At 34.1% G+C, this 21,237-nt stretch overlaps 6 gene segments (V, D, J or C); all 6 read right to left on the minus strand.

The window, feature by feature from the left end:
• Positions 1–213: 213 nt before the first annotated feature.
• Positions 214–962, minus strand: LOC113046309 (T cell receptor alpha variable 12-3-like). The segment is given in 2 exon segments: positions 214–566; positions 667–962. Coding segments are annotated over 2 exon segments (393 nt in total).
• A 1,541-nt stretch (positions 963–2,503) lies between these two features.
• Positions 2,504–3,229, minus strand: LOC113045453 (T cell receptor alpha variable 9-2-like). The segment is given in 2 exon segments: positions 2,504–2,943; positions 3,058–3,229. Coding segments are annotated over 2 exon segments (465 nt in total).
• A 1,024-nt stretch (positions 3,230–4,253) lies between these two features.
• On the minus strand, positions 4,254–5,002 carry LOC113046310 (T cell receptor alpha variable 12-3-like). The segment is given in 2 exon segments: positions 4,254–4,606; positions 4,707–5,002. Coding segments are annotated over 2 exon segments (393 nt in total).
• A 1,845-nt stretch (positions 5,003–6,847) lies between these two features.
• LOC113046311 (T cell receptor alpha variable 12-2-like) lies at positions 6,848–7,550 on the minus strand. The segment is given in 2 exon segments: positions 6,848–7,269; positions 7,379–7,550. Coding segments are annotated over 2 exon segments (462 nt in total).
• A 6,690-nt stretch (positions 7,551–14,240) lies between these two features.
• LOC113046312 (T cell receptor alpha variable 18-like) lies at positions 14,241–15,004 on the minus strand. The segment is given in 3 exon segments: positions 14,241–14,256; positions 14,461–14,776; positions 14,869–15,004. Coding segments are annotated over 3 exon segments (381 nt in total).
• Positions 15,005–15,098: 94 nt separating this feature from the next.
• On the minus strand, positions 15,099–15,952 carry LOC113045457 (T cell receptor alpha variable 38-1-like). The segment is given in 2 exon segments: positions 15,099–15,665; positions 15,779–15,952. Coding segments are annotated over 2 exon segments (393 nt in total).
• Positions 15,953–21,237: the final 5,285 nt, after the last annotated feature.

The raw sequence follows: 21,237 nt of genomic DNA on the forward strand, positions 1-21,237 counted from the left end.
CTTTGCATTTATCGTTTTCATTTTTGACTGATGAAAATGTGAAGAATATTTATTGTTTATAGTCTAGCTATTTTTATATAAAACGTAATAAGAATTTGGAACAAGCAGGAATTCCACATGAATGTACAGTATGTTCTATATACTGTATTACACATGAGAATTATTTGAGATCATTTAATTTGTATTTCTTTTATGTACTTTTTCTCTTGTCTCTCAGTGTAACAGGTTTTTGTAGAGAGCTGATGTGTTTCCTGTCACTGTGGGCCTCAGAGCACAGTAGTACAGAGCAGAGTCTGATACAGCAGCAGAGGAGATATTCAGATCCACATGGATTTTCTTCTTTTTCTCAACTTTAACAGAGAGTCTTTTATCTATTTTAGACACCTTGACGTCTTTTGCACTACCAAAGGTGAGTACAAGGAATTCAGGTTTTGATCGTTCATACTGACGGTACCAGTGGATCTCATCTGAAGCTGCAGGGGAATGACTGCAGGACAATATAACATTCGAACCCTCCTCATAAACATCTGTTTTGTTCAGTTTGATGACATTTCCAAAGACAGCAGCTGGAAAAGTAAACATTTTTAAAAGTATATTTGAAACTTTTTAGAGATTTAAAGTAAAATCGTAAAAAAATAAATCTGAAGTAACCAAATGAATACACACCTGTTGAGGCACAGAACAGAATAACTGAATGAAGATCCATTGATTGTGTTCACTCTGAGAAGACTCGGATTGAAATCCTTTTAACTACAGTTTCTGTCAAACACATTAGATCATGTCAGATCTGTGAACACTGAGTTCCTCCCCTCTGAGCCACATTATACCTGTATAAGTTCAGCTCTGCCATCTTGTGGCACATTATACCTACACTGTGTGTGTTACACATGATAATGCTTTAGAAATTAAACTATAGGCAACTTTTGTATGGATTTTTGATGTAAATAACGATGGCTTTCTTAATACACTTCTGAATTTCATATGTATTTAAATGTTCACTTATTTTGATTTCCACATGTAGACTGTGGATTCAGTAGCTTTTTATCAGATTATTTACCTATTAAATCTATTATTAATATTAATCACAACTACAGTTTATAATTGCTTTCTTAGTATTTTTCTCTGTGTATCTTGCTTTTTTAAGGACTTGATTTGAAATGTAAAAAGAAACTCAAAAGCCATGGAAATAAACCCAGAAGACTGAGCGATAATTTCAAATAGGTTGGATGCTGAAAGACACTTCATTTGAAGAACCACAAAGAGTGATAATATTGAATAAGTGAGAAGGCCAGCGCCATTCAACAAATCATACTTAACTGATCTCCCTGTTTTTAATGAAGTATCACAAGCATTAAGAAATGTGACCCTGGACCACAAAACCAGTCTAATGTGTTCATTTTTCAAAATTGAGATTTATAAATTATCTGAAAGCTGAATAAATAAGCTTTCCATTTTTTTCCCGTATGGTTTATGAGGATCTGACAATATTTGGCTGAGATGCAAGTACTGAACACTGAACAAAATTATAAATGCAATTCTTTTGTTTTTGCCCCCATTTCTCATGAGCTGTGCTTAAAGATCTAAGACATTTTCTATGTACACAAAAGGCCTATTTATCTCAAATATTGTTTACAAATCTGTCTAAATCTGTGTTAGTGAGCACTTCTCCTTTGCTATGATAATCCATTGGCATATGCTTGGGATTTCCATTGTCTTTCTGCTGGTACCAGAAGAGAGTCGTGCCTCCATAAGCAGTCTGATATGTACAGTTGATCGTTACAGTGTCACCTTCAAAAGCAAACTGAATGCTTGTATGCTGATCAACTTTGTCTTGAGAATTACAACCTGAAATTTAATAAAAACATTATGAGTAAGAAATATTCTCATTGGCTGCAAAAAGAATATGCACATTCACACATAATGAAGAATCATTTTAAATATATTTAAAAAGAACCATTACTTAATTGTTCTACTCACCACAGACATATAAAACTATGATCACAGTGGCACTTTTCCACAGTGCCATTATATGCAATTGAAATCACCAACTCAATACAATAGACAGAGATGTATATGTCCTCCTTCTCTTTCTGCATCTGTTAAAACAGCAATAAATTCAAATCAGTTTCTGACTTCTGGGAGGAGCCTATATGCTACAGTGAAGACTGTAATATTATATATATAAATAACAGGGTGCCAGAGCACAGTAGAACAGAGCAGAGTCTGATACAGAAGCAGAGGAGATCTCCAGATCCACATGTTCACTTTTTGGAATGTTAACAGAGAACCTTGGATCAACATCAGACCACTGAGATTCTTTTGCACCAAACATATTGGATGTTTGAGAACACTGCCACCGCCACTGCCAAAACTGATAAAATTAAGAATATTAGTATTAATAGAAAATGTAAAGTTGATTTAATATTTTTATTTTCGGTTTTTGCACCTGGTGATTTGGATTCAGTACTTTTTTTTTTTTTATTTGTTTATTTTTTTTAATCAGATTATTTTATCAGACCTATAAATACTCTACAGTTTCTCTCTTAGTCTTTGTCTCTGTATGTGTGTGTTTGTGTTTTAATTTTACTAGATAAAAGGGAAGGTTTTTGTACATTGTTACTGTGTTTCCTGTCACTGTGGGCACCAGAGCACAGTAATACAGAGCAGAGTCTGATACAGCAGCAGAGAAGATCACCAGATCCACACGTTTGATTTCTTTTTTAGCTTCTGAAAATAGTCGTAGTTCAGGCTCAGATTTGCTGGAATATTCAGTGACAAGAAGTAAAAACTCAGGTTTTGCTCCGGGATACTGGCGATACCAGTGGATATTAACACTAGTGCTGCCACTAGTGATACTGTAGTTACATGACAGAGTCACATTTTCACCCTCAGAATCATGTTTTTCTAGAAACCATGGTTGTATTGTGTCACCAAATGAATTTCCTGTAAAAAATGAAAAGAACCATAATTAATCAAACAATAAAACACATTAATAAACTGTATAAAGCTAATTGGATTTTATTTTATTTTATTTATGGATTTATGGATATCTCTTACCTATGCAAAACTGGATTATTAGAAAGGTGAAAAGAAACATGATGTCTTTACAGAGACAGTGATGACAACAATATAATCTTTATAACTGTACTGTAGCTGTTTCACTCTGCCTCTCACTCTCAACTATAAGCTCCACCCACTGCTGGAGTGTGTTTATTCTAGTTAAAAACATGCTCATGTTGCTTCAGAGCTTAACAGTTAAGTTACTTACCAAGAACTGCAGCCATTAGAAGTAAATTCATCAGACAGATTAACATAGTGCAGCAGGCAATATTAGTCTGAAGTTTACCAGTCCAGAAGCAATTATTTGCAGACATTACACACATACAACAGGAACTTAAATGAGTAGTTTCCATCAACATCATAGATTATGCCACATAGTGGCCAACTTCTGAAATTGCATAGTTTTAATTAAATTATAAAGTGTTCAACCCAGAGTCAAAATCTGACATAATTTTAGAACTCCCTATCTGACTTGTAACTTTTTTTTCTGTACAAAAGTGAAAACAAATATATATTTTTAAATGTTGTCATTCTTTTTGGAATTATTTTTTTGCGTCCATAGTTGTTGTCATGCTGAAATAGTAAATAACTTTTTTTATAGTGAGCGTGGATGTGCATGTGCATGTGCATGTAGTCGACTGAAACCATGGATCAGCAGGGTGTTCATAGCTATATTATCATGCACATTTTTGTAATAAATACACCTTTTTTTGTACTACCGTAAATATTTCTCAGATTCTGTTTGTACCTGAAAAGCCATATAATTGTACTATATGAGCAGCTCAATTTGACTATTTCCCTTTCTTTAGTGATAATTTCTGCACTTTACAAATAATAGTAAAAATAATAATAATAATAATAATAATAATAATAATAATAATAAATAAATATCTGTTGAGGCTCTCAGTGCTCTGAACTGTAAGTCTTCCAGATCAGTCAAAAACATACACAGAAACTTCCTGCTTTGTAAAAGCATGTTTTAAATACTTTGCATTTATCATTTTCATTTTGACTGAGGAAAATTTGAAGAATATTTATTGTTTATAGTCTAGCTATTTTTATTTAAAATGTAAGAATTTGGAACAAGCAGGAATTCCACATGAATGTACAGTATGTACTATATACTGTATTACATGAGAATTATTTGAGATCATTTAATTTGTATTTCTTTTATGTACTTTTTCTCTTGTCTCTCAGTGTAACAGGTTTTTGTAGAGAGCTGATGTGTTTCCTGTCACTGTGGGCCTCAGAGCACAGTAGTACAGAGCAGAGTCTGATACAGCAGCAGAGGAGATCTTCAGATCCACATGGATTTTCTTCTTTTTCTCAACTTTAACAGAGAGTCTTTTATCTGTTTTAGACACCTTGACGTCTTTTGCACTACCAAAGGTGAGTACAAGGAATTCAGGTTTTGATCGTTCATACTGACGGTACCAGTGGATATCATCTGAAGCTGCAGGGGAATGACTGCAGGACAATATAACATTCGAACCCTCCTCATAAACATCTGTTTTGTTCAGTTTGATGACATTTCCAAAGACAGCAGCTGGAAAAGTAAACATTTTTAAAAGTATATTTGAAACTTTTTAGAGATTTAAAGTAAAATCGTAAAAAAATAAATCTGAAGTAACCAAATGAATACACACCTGTTGAGGCACAGAACAGAATAACTGAATGAAGATCCATTGATTGTGTTCACTCTGAGAAGACTCGGATTGAAATCCTTTTAACTACAGTTTCTGTCAAACACATTAGATCATGTCAGATCTGTGAACACTGAGTTCCTCCCCTCTGAGCCACATTATACCTGTATAAGTTCAGCTCTGCCATCTTGTGGCACATTATACCTACACTGTGTGTGTTACACATGATAATGCTTTAGAAATTAAACTATAGGCAACTTTTGTATGGATTTTTGATGTAAATAACGATGGCTTTCTTAATACACTTCTGAATTTCATATGTATTTAAATGTTCACTTATTTTGATTTCCACATGTAGACTGTGGATTCAGTAGCTTTTTATCAGATTATTTACCTATTAAATCTATTATTAATATTAATCACAACTACAGTTTATAATTGCTCTCTTAGTATTCTTCTCTGTGTATCTTGCTTTTTTAAGGACTTGATTTGAAATGTAAAAAGAAACTCAAAAGCCATGGAAATAAACCCAGAAGACTGAGCGATAATTTCAAATAGGTTGGATGCTGAAAGACACTTCATTTGAAGAACCACAAAGAGTGATAATATTGAATAAGTGAGAAGGCCAGCGCCATTCAACAAATCATACTTAACTGATCTCCCTGTTTTTAATGAAGTATCACAAGCATTAAGAAATGTGACCCTGGACCACAAAACCAGTCTAATGTGATCATTTTTCAAAATTGAGATTTATAAATTATCTGAAAGCTGAATAAATAAGCTTTCCATTTTTTTCCCGTATGGTTTATGAGGATCTGACAATATTTGGCTGAGATGCAAGTACTGAACACTGAACAAAATTATAAATGCAATTCTTTTGTTTTTGCCCCCATTTCTCATGAGCTGTGCTTAAAGATCTAAGACATTTTCTATGTACACAAAAGGCCTATTTATCTCAAATATTGTTTACAAATCTGTCTAAATCTGTGTTAGTGAGCACTTCTCCTTTGCTATGATAATCCATTGGCATATGCTTGGGATTTCCATTGTCTTTCTGCTGGTACCAGAAGAGAGTCGTGCCTCCATAAGCAGTCTGATATGTACAGTTGATCGTTACAGTGTCACCTTCAAAAGCAAACTGAATGCTTGTATGCTGATCAACTTTGTCTTGAGAATTAAAACCTGAAATTTAATAAAAACATTATGAGTAAGAAATATTCTCATTGGCTGCAAAAAGAATATGCACATTCACACATAATGAAGAATCATTTTAAATATATTTAAAAAGAACCATTACTTAATTGTTCTACTCACCACAGACATATAAAACTATGATCACAGTGGCACTTTTCAACAGTGCCATTATATGCAATTGAAATCACCAACTCAATAAAATAGACAGAGATGTATATGTCCTCCTTCTCTTTCTGCATCTGTTAAAACAGCAATAAATTCAAATCAGTTTCTGACTTCTGGGAGGAGCCTATATGCTACAGTGAAGACTGTAATATTATATATATAAATAACAGGGCGCCAGAGCACAGTAGAACAGAGCAGAGTCTGATACAGAAGCAGAGGAGATCTCCAGATCCACATGTTCACTTTTTGGAATGTTAACAGAGAACCTTGGATCAACATCAGACCACTGAGATTCTTTTGCACCACCATAGAACAAGAAATTCAGGTTTAGATCTTTCATACTGATGGTACCAGTGGAGATAATACATTTGACACTTGAACCCTCTTCATAAACAACATCGGTTTAGTTTGATTTGATGACATTTCCAAAGATCATTACCAGCTGAAAAATAAAACATTTGTAAGAGTACATTTGTAATTTTTTTGTGATATATAAAAAAATCTATAATTCACCAAATTAATAATCCCTAGCTGAGACACAGAACAGAATAACTGAATGAAGATACATTGTACATTGTTCACAATTGTTTCATAGTCTCTGTCAAAGTTTCTATTGGATGTTTGAGAACACTGCCACCGCCACTGCCCACAACTGATAAAATTAAGAATATTAGTATTATTAGAAAATGTAAAGTTGATTTAATATTTTTATTTGCAGTTTTTGCACCTGGTGATTTGGATTCAGTACTTTTTTATTTTTTTTTAATCAGATTATTTTATCAGACCTATAAATACTTTACAGTTTCTCTCTTAGTCTTTGTCTCTGTATGAGTGTGTTTGTGTTTTAATTTTACTAGATAAAAGGGAAGGTTTTTGTACATTGTTACTGTGTTTCCTGTCACTGTGGGCACCAGAGCACAGTAATACAGAGCAGAGTCTGATACAGCAGCATAGGAGATGATCAGATCCACACGTTTGATTTCTTTTTTAGCTTCTGAAAATAGTCGTAGTTCAGGCTCAGATTTGCTGGAATATTCAGTGACAAAAAGTAAAAACTCGGGTTTTGCTCCGGGATACTGGCGATACCACTGGATAGTAACACTAGTGCCGCTAGTGAGGCTGTAGTTACATGACAGAGTCACATTTTCACCCTCAGAATCATGTTTTTCTAGAAACCATGGTTGTATTGTGTCACCAAATGAATTTCCTGTAAAAAATGAAAAGAACCATAATTAATCAAACAATAAAACACATTAATAAACTGTATAAAGCTAATTGGATTTTATTTTATTTATGGATTTATGGATATCTCTTACCTATGCAAAACTGGATTATTAGAAAGGTGAAAAGAAACATGATGTCTTTACAGAGACAGTGATGACAACAATATAATCTTTATAACTGTACTGTAGCTGTTTCACTCTGCCTCTCACTCTCAACTATAAGCTCCACCCACTGCTGGAGTGTGTTTATTCTAGTTAAAAACATGCTCATGTTGCTTCAGAGCTTAACAGTTAAGTTACTTACCAAGAACTGTAGCCATTAGAAGTAAATTCATCAGACAGATTAACATAGTGCAGCAGGCAATATTAGTCTGAAGTTTACCAGTCCAGAAGCAATTATTTGCAGACATTACACACATACAACAGGAACTTAAATGAGTAGTTTCCATCAACATCATAGATTATGCCACATAGTGGCCAACTTCTGAAATTGCATAGTTTTAATTAAATTATAAAGTGTTCAACCCAGAGTCAAAATCTGACATAATTTTAGAACTCCCTATCTGACTTGTAACTTTTTTTTCTGTACAAAAGTGAAAACAAATATATTTTTTTAAATGTTGTCATTCTTTTTGGAATTATTTTTTTGCGTCCATAGTTGTTGTCATGCTGAAATAGTAAATAACTTTTTTTATAGTGAGCGTGGATGTGCATGTGCATGTGCATGTAGTCGACTGAAACCATGGATCAGCAGGGTGTTCATAGCTATATTATCATGCACATTTTTGTAATAAATACACCTTTTTTTGTACTACCGTAAATATTTCTCAGATTCTGTTTGTACCTGAAAAGCCATATAATTGTACTATATGAGCAGCTCAATTTGACTATTTCCCTTTCTTTAGTGATAATTTCTGCACTTTACAAATAATAGTAAAAATAATAATAATAATAATAATAATAATAATAATAATAATAAATAAATATCTGTTGAGGCTCTCAGTGCTCTGAACTGTAAGTCTTCCAGATCAGTCAAAAACATACACAGAAACTTCCTGCTTTGTAAAAGCATGTTTTAAATACTTTGCATTTATCATTTTCATTTTGACTGAGGAAAATTTGAAGAATATTTATTGTTTATAGTCTAGCTATTTTTATATAAAATGTAAGAATTTGGAACAAGCAGGAATTCCACATGAATGTACAGTATGTACTATATACTGTATTACACATGAGAATTATTTGAGATCATTTAATTTGTATTTCTTTTATGTACTTTTTCTCTTGTCTCTCAGTGTAACAGGTTTTTGTAGAGAGCTGATGTGTTTCCTGTCACTGTGGGCCTCAGAGCACAGTAGTACAGAGCAGAGTCAGACACAGCAGCAGAGGAGATATTCAGATCCACATGGATTTTCTTCTTTTTCTCAACTTTAACAGAGAGTCTTTTATCTGTTTTAGACACCTTGACGTCTTTTGCACTACCAAAGGTGAGTACAAGGAATTCAGGTTTTGATCGTTCATACTGACGGTACCAGTGGATATCATCTGAAGCTGCAGGGGAATGACTGCAGGACAATATAACATTTGAACCCTCCTCATAAACATCTGTTTTGTTCAGTTTGATGACATTTCCAAAGACAGCAGCTGGAAAAGTAAACATTTTTAAAAGTATATTTGAAACTTTTTAGAGATTTAAAGTAAAATCAAAGTAAAAAGTAAAATCAGTAAAAAAAAATTTAAAATAAATCTGAAGTAACCAAATGAATACACTCCTGTTGAGGCACAGAACAGAATAACTGAATGAAGATCCATTGATTGTGTTCACTCTGAGAAGACTCGGATTGAAATCCTTTTAACTACAGTTTCTGTCAAACACATTAGATCATGTCAGATCTGTGAACACTGAGTTCCTCCCCTCTGAGCCACATTATACCTGTATAAGTTCAGCTCTGCCATCTTGTGGCACATTATACCTACACTGTGTGTGTTACACATGATAATGCTTTAGAAATTAAACTATAGGCAACTTTTGTATGGATTTTTGATGTAAATAACGATGGCTTTCTTAATACACTTCTGAATTTCATATGTTTTTAAATGTTCACTTATTTTGATTTCCACATGTAGACTGTGGATTCAGTAGCTTTTTATCAGATTATTTACCTATTAAATCTATTATTAATATTAATCACAACTACAGTTTATAATTGCTCTCTTAGTATTCTTCTCTGTGTATCTTGCTTTTTTAAGGACTTCCTTTGAAATGTAAAAAGAAACTCAAAAGCTATAAAAATAAACCCAGAAGACTGAGCGATAATTTCAAATAGGTTGGATGCTGAAAGACACTTCATTTGAAGAACCACAAAGAGTGATAATATTGAATAAGTGAGAATGCCAGCGCCATTCAACAAATCATACTTAACTGATCTCCCTGTTTTTAATGAAGTATCACAAGCATTAAGAAATGTGACCCTGGACCACAAAACCAGTCTTATGTGTACATTTTTCAAAATTGAGATTTATAAATTATCTAGTTACCAGGCAAAACATAGAAACAAAATACAGACATTAGCATAGCTGCTGATCCAACAAAGTAAAATTAGTTTAACCCAAGCTAATGAATAAAAATGCACCTTTGATCAAATGCAACTACACTCACAATTTAAAAGATACATTATTCGCATGCTTGGCGAAAGAGATGTGTTTTTAATCTAGATTTAAACAGAGAGAGTGTGTCTGAACCCCGAACATTATCAGGAAGGCTATTCCAGAGTTTGGGAGCCAAATGTGAGAAAGCTCTACCTCCTTTAGTGGACTTTGCTGTCCTAGGAACGACCAAAAGTCCAGCGTTTTGTTACCTTAGGGTGCGTCATGGGTTGTAACGTGGTAGAAGGCTAGTTAGGTACGCTGGAGCTAAACCATTTAGGACCTTATAGGTAAGTAATGATAATTTGTAACTGATACGGAACTTAATAGGTAGCCAGTGCAGAGCCTGTAAAATTGGGGTAATATGATCATATTTTCTTGACCTCGTAAGGACTCTAGCTGCTGCATTTTGGACTACCTGTAGCTTGTTTATTGACGAAGCAGGACAACCACTTAGAAGTGCATTACAATAGTCCAGTCTAGAGGTCATGAATGCATGAACTAGCTTTTCTGCATCAGAAACATATAACATGTTTCGTAGCTTGGCAATGTTTCTAAGATGGAAGAATGCAGTTTTTGGAAAATTGGAAATATGATTTTCAAAAGACAAATTGCTGTCTAATATAACACCCAGATTTCTGACTGTAGAGGAAGTAACAGTACATCCGTCTAGTTGCAGATTGTAATCTACAAGATTCTGTGTAGTGTTTTTTGGTCCAATAATTAGTATCTCTGTCTTATCCGAATTTAATTGGAGAAAATTGTGTGTCATCCAATCTTTTACATTTTTAACACACTCTGTTAGCTTAGATAATTTTTTTAAATTAGATAATTTTTCTGTATGGTTTATGAGGCTCTGACAATATTTGGCTGAGATGCAAGTACTGAACACTGAACAAAATTATAAATGCAATTCTTTTGTTTTTGCCCCCATTTTTCATGAGCTGTGGTTAAAGATCTAAGACATTTTCTATGTACACAAAAGGCCTATTTATCTCAAATATTGTTTACAAATCTGTCTAAATCTGTGTTAGTGAGCACTTCTCCTTTGCTGAGATAATCCATTCACCTCACAGTGGGATATCAAGATGCTGATTAGACAGTATGATTATTGCACAGGTGTGTCTTAGGCTGGCCTCAATAAATTGTTACTCTAAAATGTGTGTTTTTCTAAAGTGTTGTGTTTGTAGTTTTGTTCAGTGTATTTGAAAACCTGAAATCTGAGGGTGCAAAAAAAAAAAAAAAAAAATAGAAATACTTAGAAAATCGCCTTGGTATTTGTCCAAATGAATTCTTACTAATCAATATTTCTAATCAAAAATTACGTTTTGATATATTTATAGGAAATTTACCAAATATCTTCATGGAACATGATATTTATTTAATATCCTAATGATTGTTAATTTTGACCTATACAAATAATGTTTTTTTTTTGTTTGTTTGTTTTGTTTTTTTTGGCTATTGCTAAAAATATACTCCAGCGACTTAAGACTGGATTTGTGGTCCAGGGTCACAGATTATCTTGAGAATGTATTTGTATAGGCCATAAAAGGAGCCACAAAGAACTTATTTGAATACATTTCACTTCATGCCTCTTGGGATTTTTAACAGACCTGATTCAGACTCACACAGGTGTGACCACATATTTTATTACATTAAGAGCTGGATAGATTGTGGTTTTGATTGTGGTTTTCACTAGATATTTTCAAAGTGAAAAGAGCTTCAGGTTTTTGTACAACATGTTTCATGTTTTGTATCACTGGGCTCCTACTCTTAGAGCACAATAATAGAGAGCTGAATCTGACAGACGTACATCAGTAATACTGAGTTCAGTGGATGTGTGTGTTGTAGCTGAATGAAACCGATCATCAGTGGTGTCTTCATAATCTGTTGGTGGATATTTGTATAATAAATACTGTGGTCCTCTGTTAGGATACTGTCTGTACCAGTAAAGCCGAACATATTGACTACTTGAACTATATGTGCAGCTCAGCTTGACAATTTCTCTTTCTTTAGAAGATTTTTCTGTCCCTTTATCTGGATCAATGCTGTCTCCAGCCACCAATCCTGTGAACAATAAGTACATATGAACTGCAAACACATTTCTAACCACGTTTTACAGAAAAACAAACTACTAAAGTAATGTAAATAGCCTTTGTGGTTTGAGATTTTAAATCATTCATAAATATTTATTAACAGAGTTTCACTAATTAATCAATAATGTACCTGTTCCCACAATGAGTATCAGTATAAAGCATCTGTCCATGTTCAGTCAGATCAGTTCAGTTCTCTGTTGAGTCTCTCAGTGCTCTGAGCTGTAAGTCACTGCAGATCTGTCAGAAACACACACAGGAACTTCCTCCTCTCTGAACTTCCTACTGTTGATGACTGTCATTTATCTGTGTTAGATAACTATATTATTGTATTAGACAATAAGAGTATGTTATATTTAAAAAGATTTGCACTAGCTTTTGCCTCAAAAGCACAAGAAGCATGATGTTTAAATAATTTTGATGCAGTTTAGCTTCCTCTCTGTGCACAAAACTTTACAGTGGTGATGATGACACAATACCTTTAATTAAAGTATTTTAATGTATTTATAATTTAAATTAATTAATTTAAGGCTATAGTCTCTTAAAATATTTGATGCATATGTTTTCCCTTTATTATAAGCATGGAAATATTATGTAATAAAATCTGAATAATATGTCATTTTTCTTTGTAGAGTTACAATTATTTCTTTTATGATTAAGTTTAAATTTTCAGTATAATTTTCACAATATAAATGTATAACAATGTTAAATGCTAATGTTGTAGTATGATATTTTCTCTTTATAGGATTTGAAACGGCAGTAACTCCATGTGTATGGAATTACATTTGGTTCAATAAAAATGAACGTAACTTTATAAAACTGAACGTAACATTTTCAGAAACTATCAAAAATATGCCATCACGAAAAGAAAAACACGATTCAAATAGGCTTCATTCTTTGTTAAGGTTTTTCAAAGATTTGTTTTCACTAATCATGGATTCGAAATCCATTGCCACAGATTTCGATATTTGAAGTGCCTTTTAAATTTGTTTTCATCGTGTATTTCTTCTTTTGTAATGGCATATTTTTGATAGTTTCTGAAAAAGTTAGTTTTTTGAAGCAAATGTAATTCCATACATGTGAAGGTATGTGAGCACTGCTCTCCTGTGGCATACATGAACCTGCACTATTTAATGCACATGAGAATCATTTGAGATGTTTTATTGATTAATAGTTTTCTGAATTACAGGTATTTAAGAACAGCTTCAGATTTTATGTATCTGTAATTTAATGTAACGAATACTTTTCACATTGCACACAAATTGAATTCATCTCTGTCTCTGTGTTTCTTTCTTGTCTCGTGTAACAGGTTTTTGTAGAGAGCTGATGTGTTTCCTGTCACTGTAGGCTGCAGAGCACAGTAGTACAGAGCAGAGTCTGATACAGCAGCAGAGGAGATCTTCAGATCCACACGATCACTTTTTGGAATGTTAACAGAGAACCTACATCAGACTGCCGAGCATCTTTTACAGTGTCATACGTGAGTACAATAAATTCAGGTTTTGAGCTTCCATACTGACGGTACCAGTGGAGATAATCTGTACGTCCGGAAGCAGTAAAACTGCAGGATAATGTAACGCTTGAATCCTCCTCATGAACAACATGTGGCAAGGACAATCGCTAAACATGAAAAAAAAAAAAAACTTTTTTACTTTTTAGATAAATGTTTGATTAAACTTGTTAACAATAAAGAAATATAATTAAATGCATGCAAATGAGTACACATACCAGCTGAGACACAGAGCAGAATAACTGAATGAAGATCCATTGTTCAAGTGTTCACTCTGAGAAGAGTCAGACTGAATCGATTCATCCACAGTCTCTGTCAGACACAAGATCATATGAACACTGAGTCCCTCCTCCCTCATATTATTTATAACTCAGTTGAAAAGTGCAGGAGAGAAGAAAGATCTAATCACCTGAACAATTGTTACAACTGTATTATTAATATGTGAACTTTATTTAGGAATATGATTGAAAAAAGTTATTGTTATAATTATTGTAAAACATTATGACTGTTTTAGCTGTTTTAGTTAAAATGATATTGGACAGTAATGAGGGAAGTGGTTTACTGTTTTAAATTTCAGAAACATTTTCAATGTCATTTTGGGCCTGATCTCCTAACAGTGTAGCATCATGTGAAACACATTTATCTCTCGTTTAATTAAAATGAAGTTGAATTTATGCAATTAAATATAATAAATATCAATATACTGTTACATTACTGTGACCCTACAGAGGATACATTTTATAATGGATAATAGTTACATTTTAAATAATAAATACATTTTAAAAGGATAATATTGATTTCATGATTATTATTATAGTTCATTTGACTATTATGATTTTATTATTGCTTTACATTTCAGAAATGTGTATTGTAAATAAACAGTCATGTGCATGTTTATGCCTATGTGTTTTTGTATGTGGTTTGACTTGAGTTTTCTCACTGTGGTCTTCAGAGCACAGTAGTACACAGCAGAGTCAGACACATGTAGGTTCTTGATTGTCAGTGGAACTGAATCTGATGAATGTTTAGAGTGAAATCTCTCCTGAAACTCAGTGCCATTGTCTCCTCCATATTTGCTTCTCCTCAGGATGTATTTAGGAAAGTCATTCGCTCTCTGGATGTACCAGAATAAATCTTCTTGTGCTGAATCTGTTTTATATTTACACTGTAATGTTACTGATCTTCCTTCAGCTTCAGTCACATGTTTGTCTGGCTGATCAACTGTGTCCTCTGATCTGCACTCTGTAAAGATTTAAGAATATTTAATGTTCAATACAATACAACATATAAACACCTTATATGAATATACAGCTGTATTAAATGAGAATTCATACCAATAATGAATATTGTGAAGAGAAATATATTCCTCAACCTGTGTGGCATGACTGTGTCTATGTTGAAGAAAAATCTGTAAATGTAATGAATGAGTAAGTCTTGAATCTGGTATTATAATGACGATCCAAGGAGGAGCTTGTGGAGAAATATAAATACTGCTGAATTCTCAAGTTAAATAGTCAATATCTACTGCCCTCTTCTGGTTCACTGCAAGTATGGCAACTGCAAATCTCATACACCTTCATGCAAATGAGGTATTTTATTTTCTGCACAGTAGAATTTTTCTAAAGTGACCAGTCTATTAGAGGACAGTATTATATGGATTTGCTGTAATTCACATTTCATAATGCCACACAATTTTTATACTGTAAAAAAAAAAACCTGGCCTTTTGACTAACTTTAGAATCTTATTTTCATGTTTTGATCATGTTTGCATTTTTCTCTCATTGTAACAGGTTTTTGTGCAGTGTTCTTGTGTTTCCTGTCACTGTGGGCGCCAGAGCACAGTAGTACAGAGCAGAGTCAGATACAGCAGCAGAGGAGATCTTCAGATCCACACGTTCACTTTTTGGAATATTAACAGAGAATCTTGAATCTACATCAGACTGCCGAGCATCTTTTTTATTGCTGTAGGTGAGTACAATAAATTCAGGTTTTGATCTTCCGTACTGACGGTACCAGTGGAGATAATCATTCCCTCCAGATGCAGTGAAATTACAGGATAATGTAACATTTGAACCTTCCTCAGCAAAAACATCTGTTTTGTTTGGTTTAATAACATTCCCAAAGACAGCAGCTGAAAAAGAAGAGGCACATTTGTCATTTTTGTGAGATGTTTTTAATAGTACTTATTTTTAACAACAACAATATATATATATATATATAATAATTAACCAAATAAATACACACCTGCTGAGGCACAGAACAGAATAGCTGAATGAAGATTCATTGTACATGTGTTCACTCTGAGAAGAGTCAAGCTGAATCGATTCAACCTCAGTCTCTGTCAGATACGAGATCATATGAACACTGAGTCCCTCCTCTCTGAGCCACATTATGATGAATTTGACATCAGATCCAGTCACATTACCTAATGTTACAGCTGTATGATTACAGAACAAATAAACCAAATTTGATTTGCTATCCTTATTTAAGAAAATTGAATGAGTAGGATTTATTTGTAAAAATAAATTTATTTTAAAAAATAACTTTATTCAGCATTGTCTTCTCTTCCTGGTCTATTGTGACCCAGAGGAGAAGACCCAGAAGATAAATATTTTAAGAGTTTTTTTTTTTTTTTTTTTATTCTGATGGGTACGACTTACAGCTTATGAAAATTTTAAAATCATTACCTCAGACAATCAGAATATTTTCTCAAAGATCAATAAAAAATAAATAAATAAAGATTTACAAAACTAAACAAAAACAAAAAACTCCAAAGCTGGTTTAATAATACACTCAATACTTTTGTATGAATTACTGCTTCGATGCAGTGTGGCATGGAGGCGATCAGCCTGTGGCACTGCGGCAGAGTTATTGAATGTAAGGTTTCTTTGATAGCGGCCTTCAGCTCCCCTGCATTGTTTGTAAGATATTATTTATCTTTCTCTTCACAATACCCCATAGATTCTCGGAGAGGTTCAGTTCCGGCGAGTTGGCTGGCCAAACAAGCACAGTAATATCATGGTCAGCAAACAAGTCCTGCTGCAAAATGAAATCAGCATCTCCATAAAGCTTGTCAGCAGATGGAAGCATAAAGTGCTCCAAAATCTCCTGGTAGATGGATACATTGACTTTGGACTTGATATGGATTCTGTGCCTCTCCAGTCTTCCTCCAGACTTCAGACCTTGATTTCCAAATGAAATGCTAAATTTGATTTCATCTGAAGAGAGGAGTGTGGACCACTGAGCAACAGTCCAGTTCTTTTTCTCTTTAGCCCAGGTAAAATGCTTCTGCCATTTTTTTTCTGGTTCAGGAGTTGCTTGGTTCTAGGAGTGTGACCGTTGTAGCCCTTTTCCTGAAGACGTCTGAGTGTGGTGACTCTTGATATGCTGACTCTGACTTCAGTCCACTCCTTGTGAAGCTCTCAAGTTCTTGAATGGGCTTTTTCAGACAATCGTCCCAAGGCTGTGGTCATCCCTGTTGCTTGTGCCCCTTTTTCTTACCACACGTTTTCCTTCAAGTCAACTTTCTGTGAATATATTTTAATACAGCACTCTGAGAACAGCCAGACCTTTTAGCAATGACCTTTTGTGGCTTACTCTCCTTGTGGAGGGTGTTGATTATTGTCTTTTAGACAACTATAAAGTCAGTAGTCTTTCTCATAATTGTGGTTGCATGTGCTAAACTAGCTTAAGAGGTACCCAGTATTTATACTCAAAATTAATCAAACTAATCAAACTCAAAATGCAATATAAATTTTTTCATTTCATTTTTTTTTATTTTCCTCAGCTGTAAGTTGTAACCATCAGAATTAAAACAAAAAACAAAATCATTTGTGTGCAGTATATGTAAAATATAATACCTTTTCTGTTATATTAATTTTTTTTTTAGATGCACCTTTAATAATATTGTCTATTACTGAGCTGGTGATTTTCTGGACTGAAAAAAAAATGACTGCTGGACAGCTTGACCGCCCATCCCTGGAAAGACTTCACACAGCCTTGAAAAAAAAAAAAAAAAACTAAATGATATTGAAATCATTACATTAAATCACAAAATCAATATAATAATGATTATTATAATGTAATATAACAAAATGTATACTACTATATTATCAAATGTAATATTGAACAACTACTGCCCTCTTCTGGTTCACTGCAAGTACTACTTATTGCACATAAAAAAAAAATCTGACAGGATATTCTAAAGTGATTGATAATGGCTCTATAGGGACTTGATGTAATTCATCTTTTATGCTGCCAGAAAAATTTACATTCACATTTTTGTTTTATGTTTTGATTGTTTATGCATTAGATTGATTACATTTGCATATTGGCTATCTTTCACTATCTTTGTGTTTCTCTCTTTTATTTCTTATTGTAACAGGTTTTTGTACAGTCTTCTTGTGTTTCCTGTCACTGTGGGCTTCAGAGCACAGTAGTACAGAGCAGAGTCTGATACAGCAGCAGAGGAGATCTTCAGATCCACACGTTCACTTTTTGGAATGTTAACAGAGAACCTCGGATCTACATCAGACCGCTGAACATCATTTGCTTTGCTGTAGATGAGTACAATAAATTCTGGTTTTGATCTTCCATACTGACGGTACCAGTGGAGATAATCTGAAGCTCCGGATGCAGTGAAACTACAGGATAATTTAACCCTTGAACCCTCCTCAGCAAAAACATCTGTTTTGTTTGGTTTAATGACATTTCCAAGGACAGCAGCTGAAAAAGTTGTGTATTTTTGTGAGATTTTTTAATATAACTCATTTTCAACAACAACAACAAAAAAAAATGTAATAACCAAATAACATACCAGCTGAGGTACAGAATAGAATAACTGAATAAAGATCCATTGTACAACTGTTCACTCTGGGAAGAGTCAGACTGAATCGATTCAACCTCAGTCTCTGTCAGATACGAGATCATATGAACACTGAGTCCCTCCTCTCTGAGCCACATTATGATGAATTTGACATCAGATCCAGTCACATGACCTACTGTTAAGAGTGGTTACCAGTAAATAAATAAATTAACCAAATTTGATTTTAATTATTTAACCAAATATCATCCTTTTTTAGGAATATGACCTTGTGAGAATATGATTATTGTAATATGTTCCTGCATTTCTTCCATTTCAGTCACGTCTTGAATGGTATTTTGGGCTTGACGCACACAAATAAACACAACAGCGTACCATCATTTGACGCCTAAGCATAAATAATATGTTATCCTTTTGTTTATGTTGGAAGACAGTTCAACTACAAACATGGCCTTAAAAAAATACAAAATAAACACTATTACAAAATTATACTGAAATCAAGTTACATTAAATAATGCAATCAATATAATAATGATTGCATGATCAATATTGTAGTTCATGATTGACTGCTAGATTCATTTTGATTTTAACACAGTTTTTAAACTATAAATATGTTTATCTTAAAGAAACAGTCACATACATGTTTATGTCTCTGTATTTGTATATGTGGTTTGACCTAAGTTTTTTCATTCTGAGCCTCAGAGCACAGAAGTACACAGCAGAGTCAGACACACGCACATCCTGGATTGTAAGTGGAACTGAATCTGATGATAGTTTAGAGTGAAATCTCTCCTGAAGCTGAGCGTCATTATCTGCTCCTACCTATTTGTCTCTCTTCAGAATGCATAGGAATGTCATTTGCTCTCTGGATGTACTAGAAGAGGTATGGTTGAGTTGAGGTTGTTGTATATGTACAATTTAATGTCACTGATTTTCCTTCAACTGCAGTCACTTATTTCTCTGTCTGATCAACTTTGTCTTCTGATCTGCACTCTGTAAGGATTTAAGACTATCGGATGTAGTAATGATTATGGTGCGTATCATAAAATCCATATCCACAAACAGTCAATACAAATGAGTTATCTAACTGCTTAAAATGTGTAGAAATACATACCAAGAATGAATAGAGCAAATAGAAATATATTCCTGGACCACTTCATTATCTGTTTCAAGCAATGAAGTCAAAATAAATAAGACCGGTTTCCTTTCACAATAGTATTGGACTCTGAGGAGAAGCTTGAAAGTTAAAGAAACCAGTTCCTAAAGAAAGTTTGAGAACACTGCCGCTTTGTGGCGTATTGTGATTGCATAAGCCATACTCTACTTTTGTATGAATCTACTGGAATTAACAATTTTATAATGCTGTTTTCAGTTTGCATTATCATTATCTAGAATCTTTATCTTACTATCACTCTCTGTTGTTTAAAATGATAAAATATAACTTAATTCCCACCATATTTCTGATATTATCGATCAATCTAATCTGATTAATTTGATCATTCACTTTTATTTTAAATCTGTGAGTTCAGTGCACATACATCGCGTTAGCACTTGTTAACTTGTCATTAGCGTCTTCATTCGTACCTATCACTGTTTTCTTTTCTCCTTTCCTCTCTCTTGCTACTCTCTCTCTCTCTCCAGTTTTTCAGAAGTTCATCAAACAACTGTGGTAAGAATCTTTCATCAAGCACGGTGAGTAGTGGCTTCTCCTGCTATTGTTATTTGCACCTCTTGCCACATGTACAGTTTATCTATCTCTGGCGCTGATGAGGGATTCACATGTGATAAATGCAGGGAAATAGTTAGGTTGACAGGGAAGATTTCAGAATTAGAGACACGCATCCAAACTTTAATTGAGGACAGTAAGAATGTGAGGGCTCTAGATACGGCTTTGGATGCGTCTAGCTCAGGGTTTCTTGTACATTGTTCGGTTCCGGCAACAGAGCCCCTGCAGCAAGGCAACTGGGTGACAGTGAGGCAGCGTAGTCGTAGGTCAAAACACTGCTCTTCTGTTCCGATCAAAACATTAAACAGGTTCTCCCCACTCAGTGATGCACCCACTGAGAAACCTGATGGAAGTGCTCCAGAGAGACCAGCCACCATAGTCAAATGTTTACCGGGACCCTCATAGCAAATTTCTTCTGGCCCAGATCCGGGCCACACAATGACTTTTCCTTCGGCCCAAGTACCGCAGAGAATGATGGCCCGGAAGTGGCCCAGAACTGGATTAAAGACTCAGGCCACACATGGGCCAAAACTGGCCCAAATCTCAGCCAGTTAATCAGCCTTAGCTGGCCCTGATCTGGGCCAAAACAGGTTTTTATTATTGGTGCCAATTCTTAGCCTTAAGTAAACCAGAATCCCCAAATCTGAGCCACACCTGAGCCTTATATAGCCCAGACCCAACCGAGACATCAATCAGTGTCGGCCCAGATCCGGCCCGATTGGATTTCACGTGGGCCAGATGTGGGATGGATCTGGGCCAACACTATATTGCTGTCTGGGAATTTTAATATTTCATATTATTACCTTGTATATTACTATGATCGCAATTATTCATTTTCTGACATGCTTTAATGTAGACACAAACTATGCCAATAAAGTACATTAAACTGAATAGAAAATCAGGCGTATTGCATTGGTTTTTCTATTTATTTTTATAAAGAACAAATCAACGAATAAAGAGTGAGTGTATAAAGTATACAGTCCATAAGAGAAATCTAACAAAGATAAACACATGTAACCTAATCATAATAATTTATTACAGATGTGACAAGGAGCAGTACCACAGTAGTCCAAATGACGATGCATTGCAGTTGCAGTCCACTCGGGCAGAATATAATAGTAGGGCGAGGAGAAGGGCATAATTTAATTTGTTAAA

The sequence above is a fragment of the Carassius auratus genome, chromosome 27, assembly GCF_003368295.1.
Source record: "Carassius auratus strain Wakin chromosome 27, ASM336829v1, whole genome shotgun sequence".
Lineage (NCBI taxonomy): Eukaryota > Metazoa > Chordata > Actinopteri > Cypriniformes > Cyprinidae > Carassius > Carassius auratus.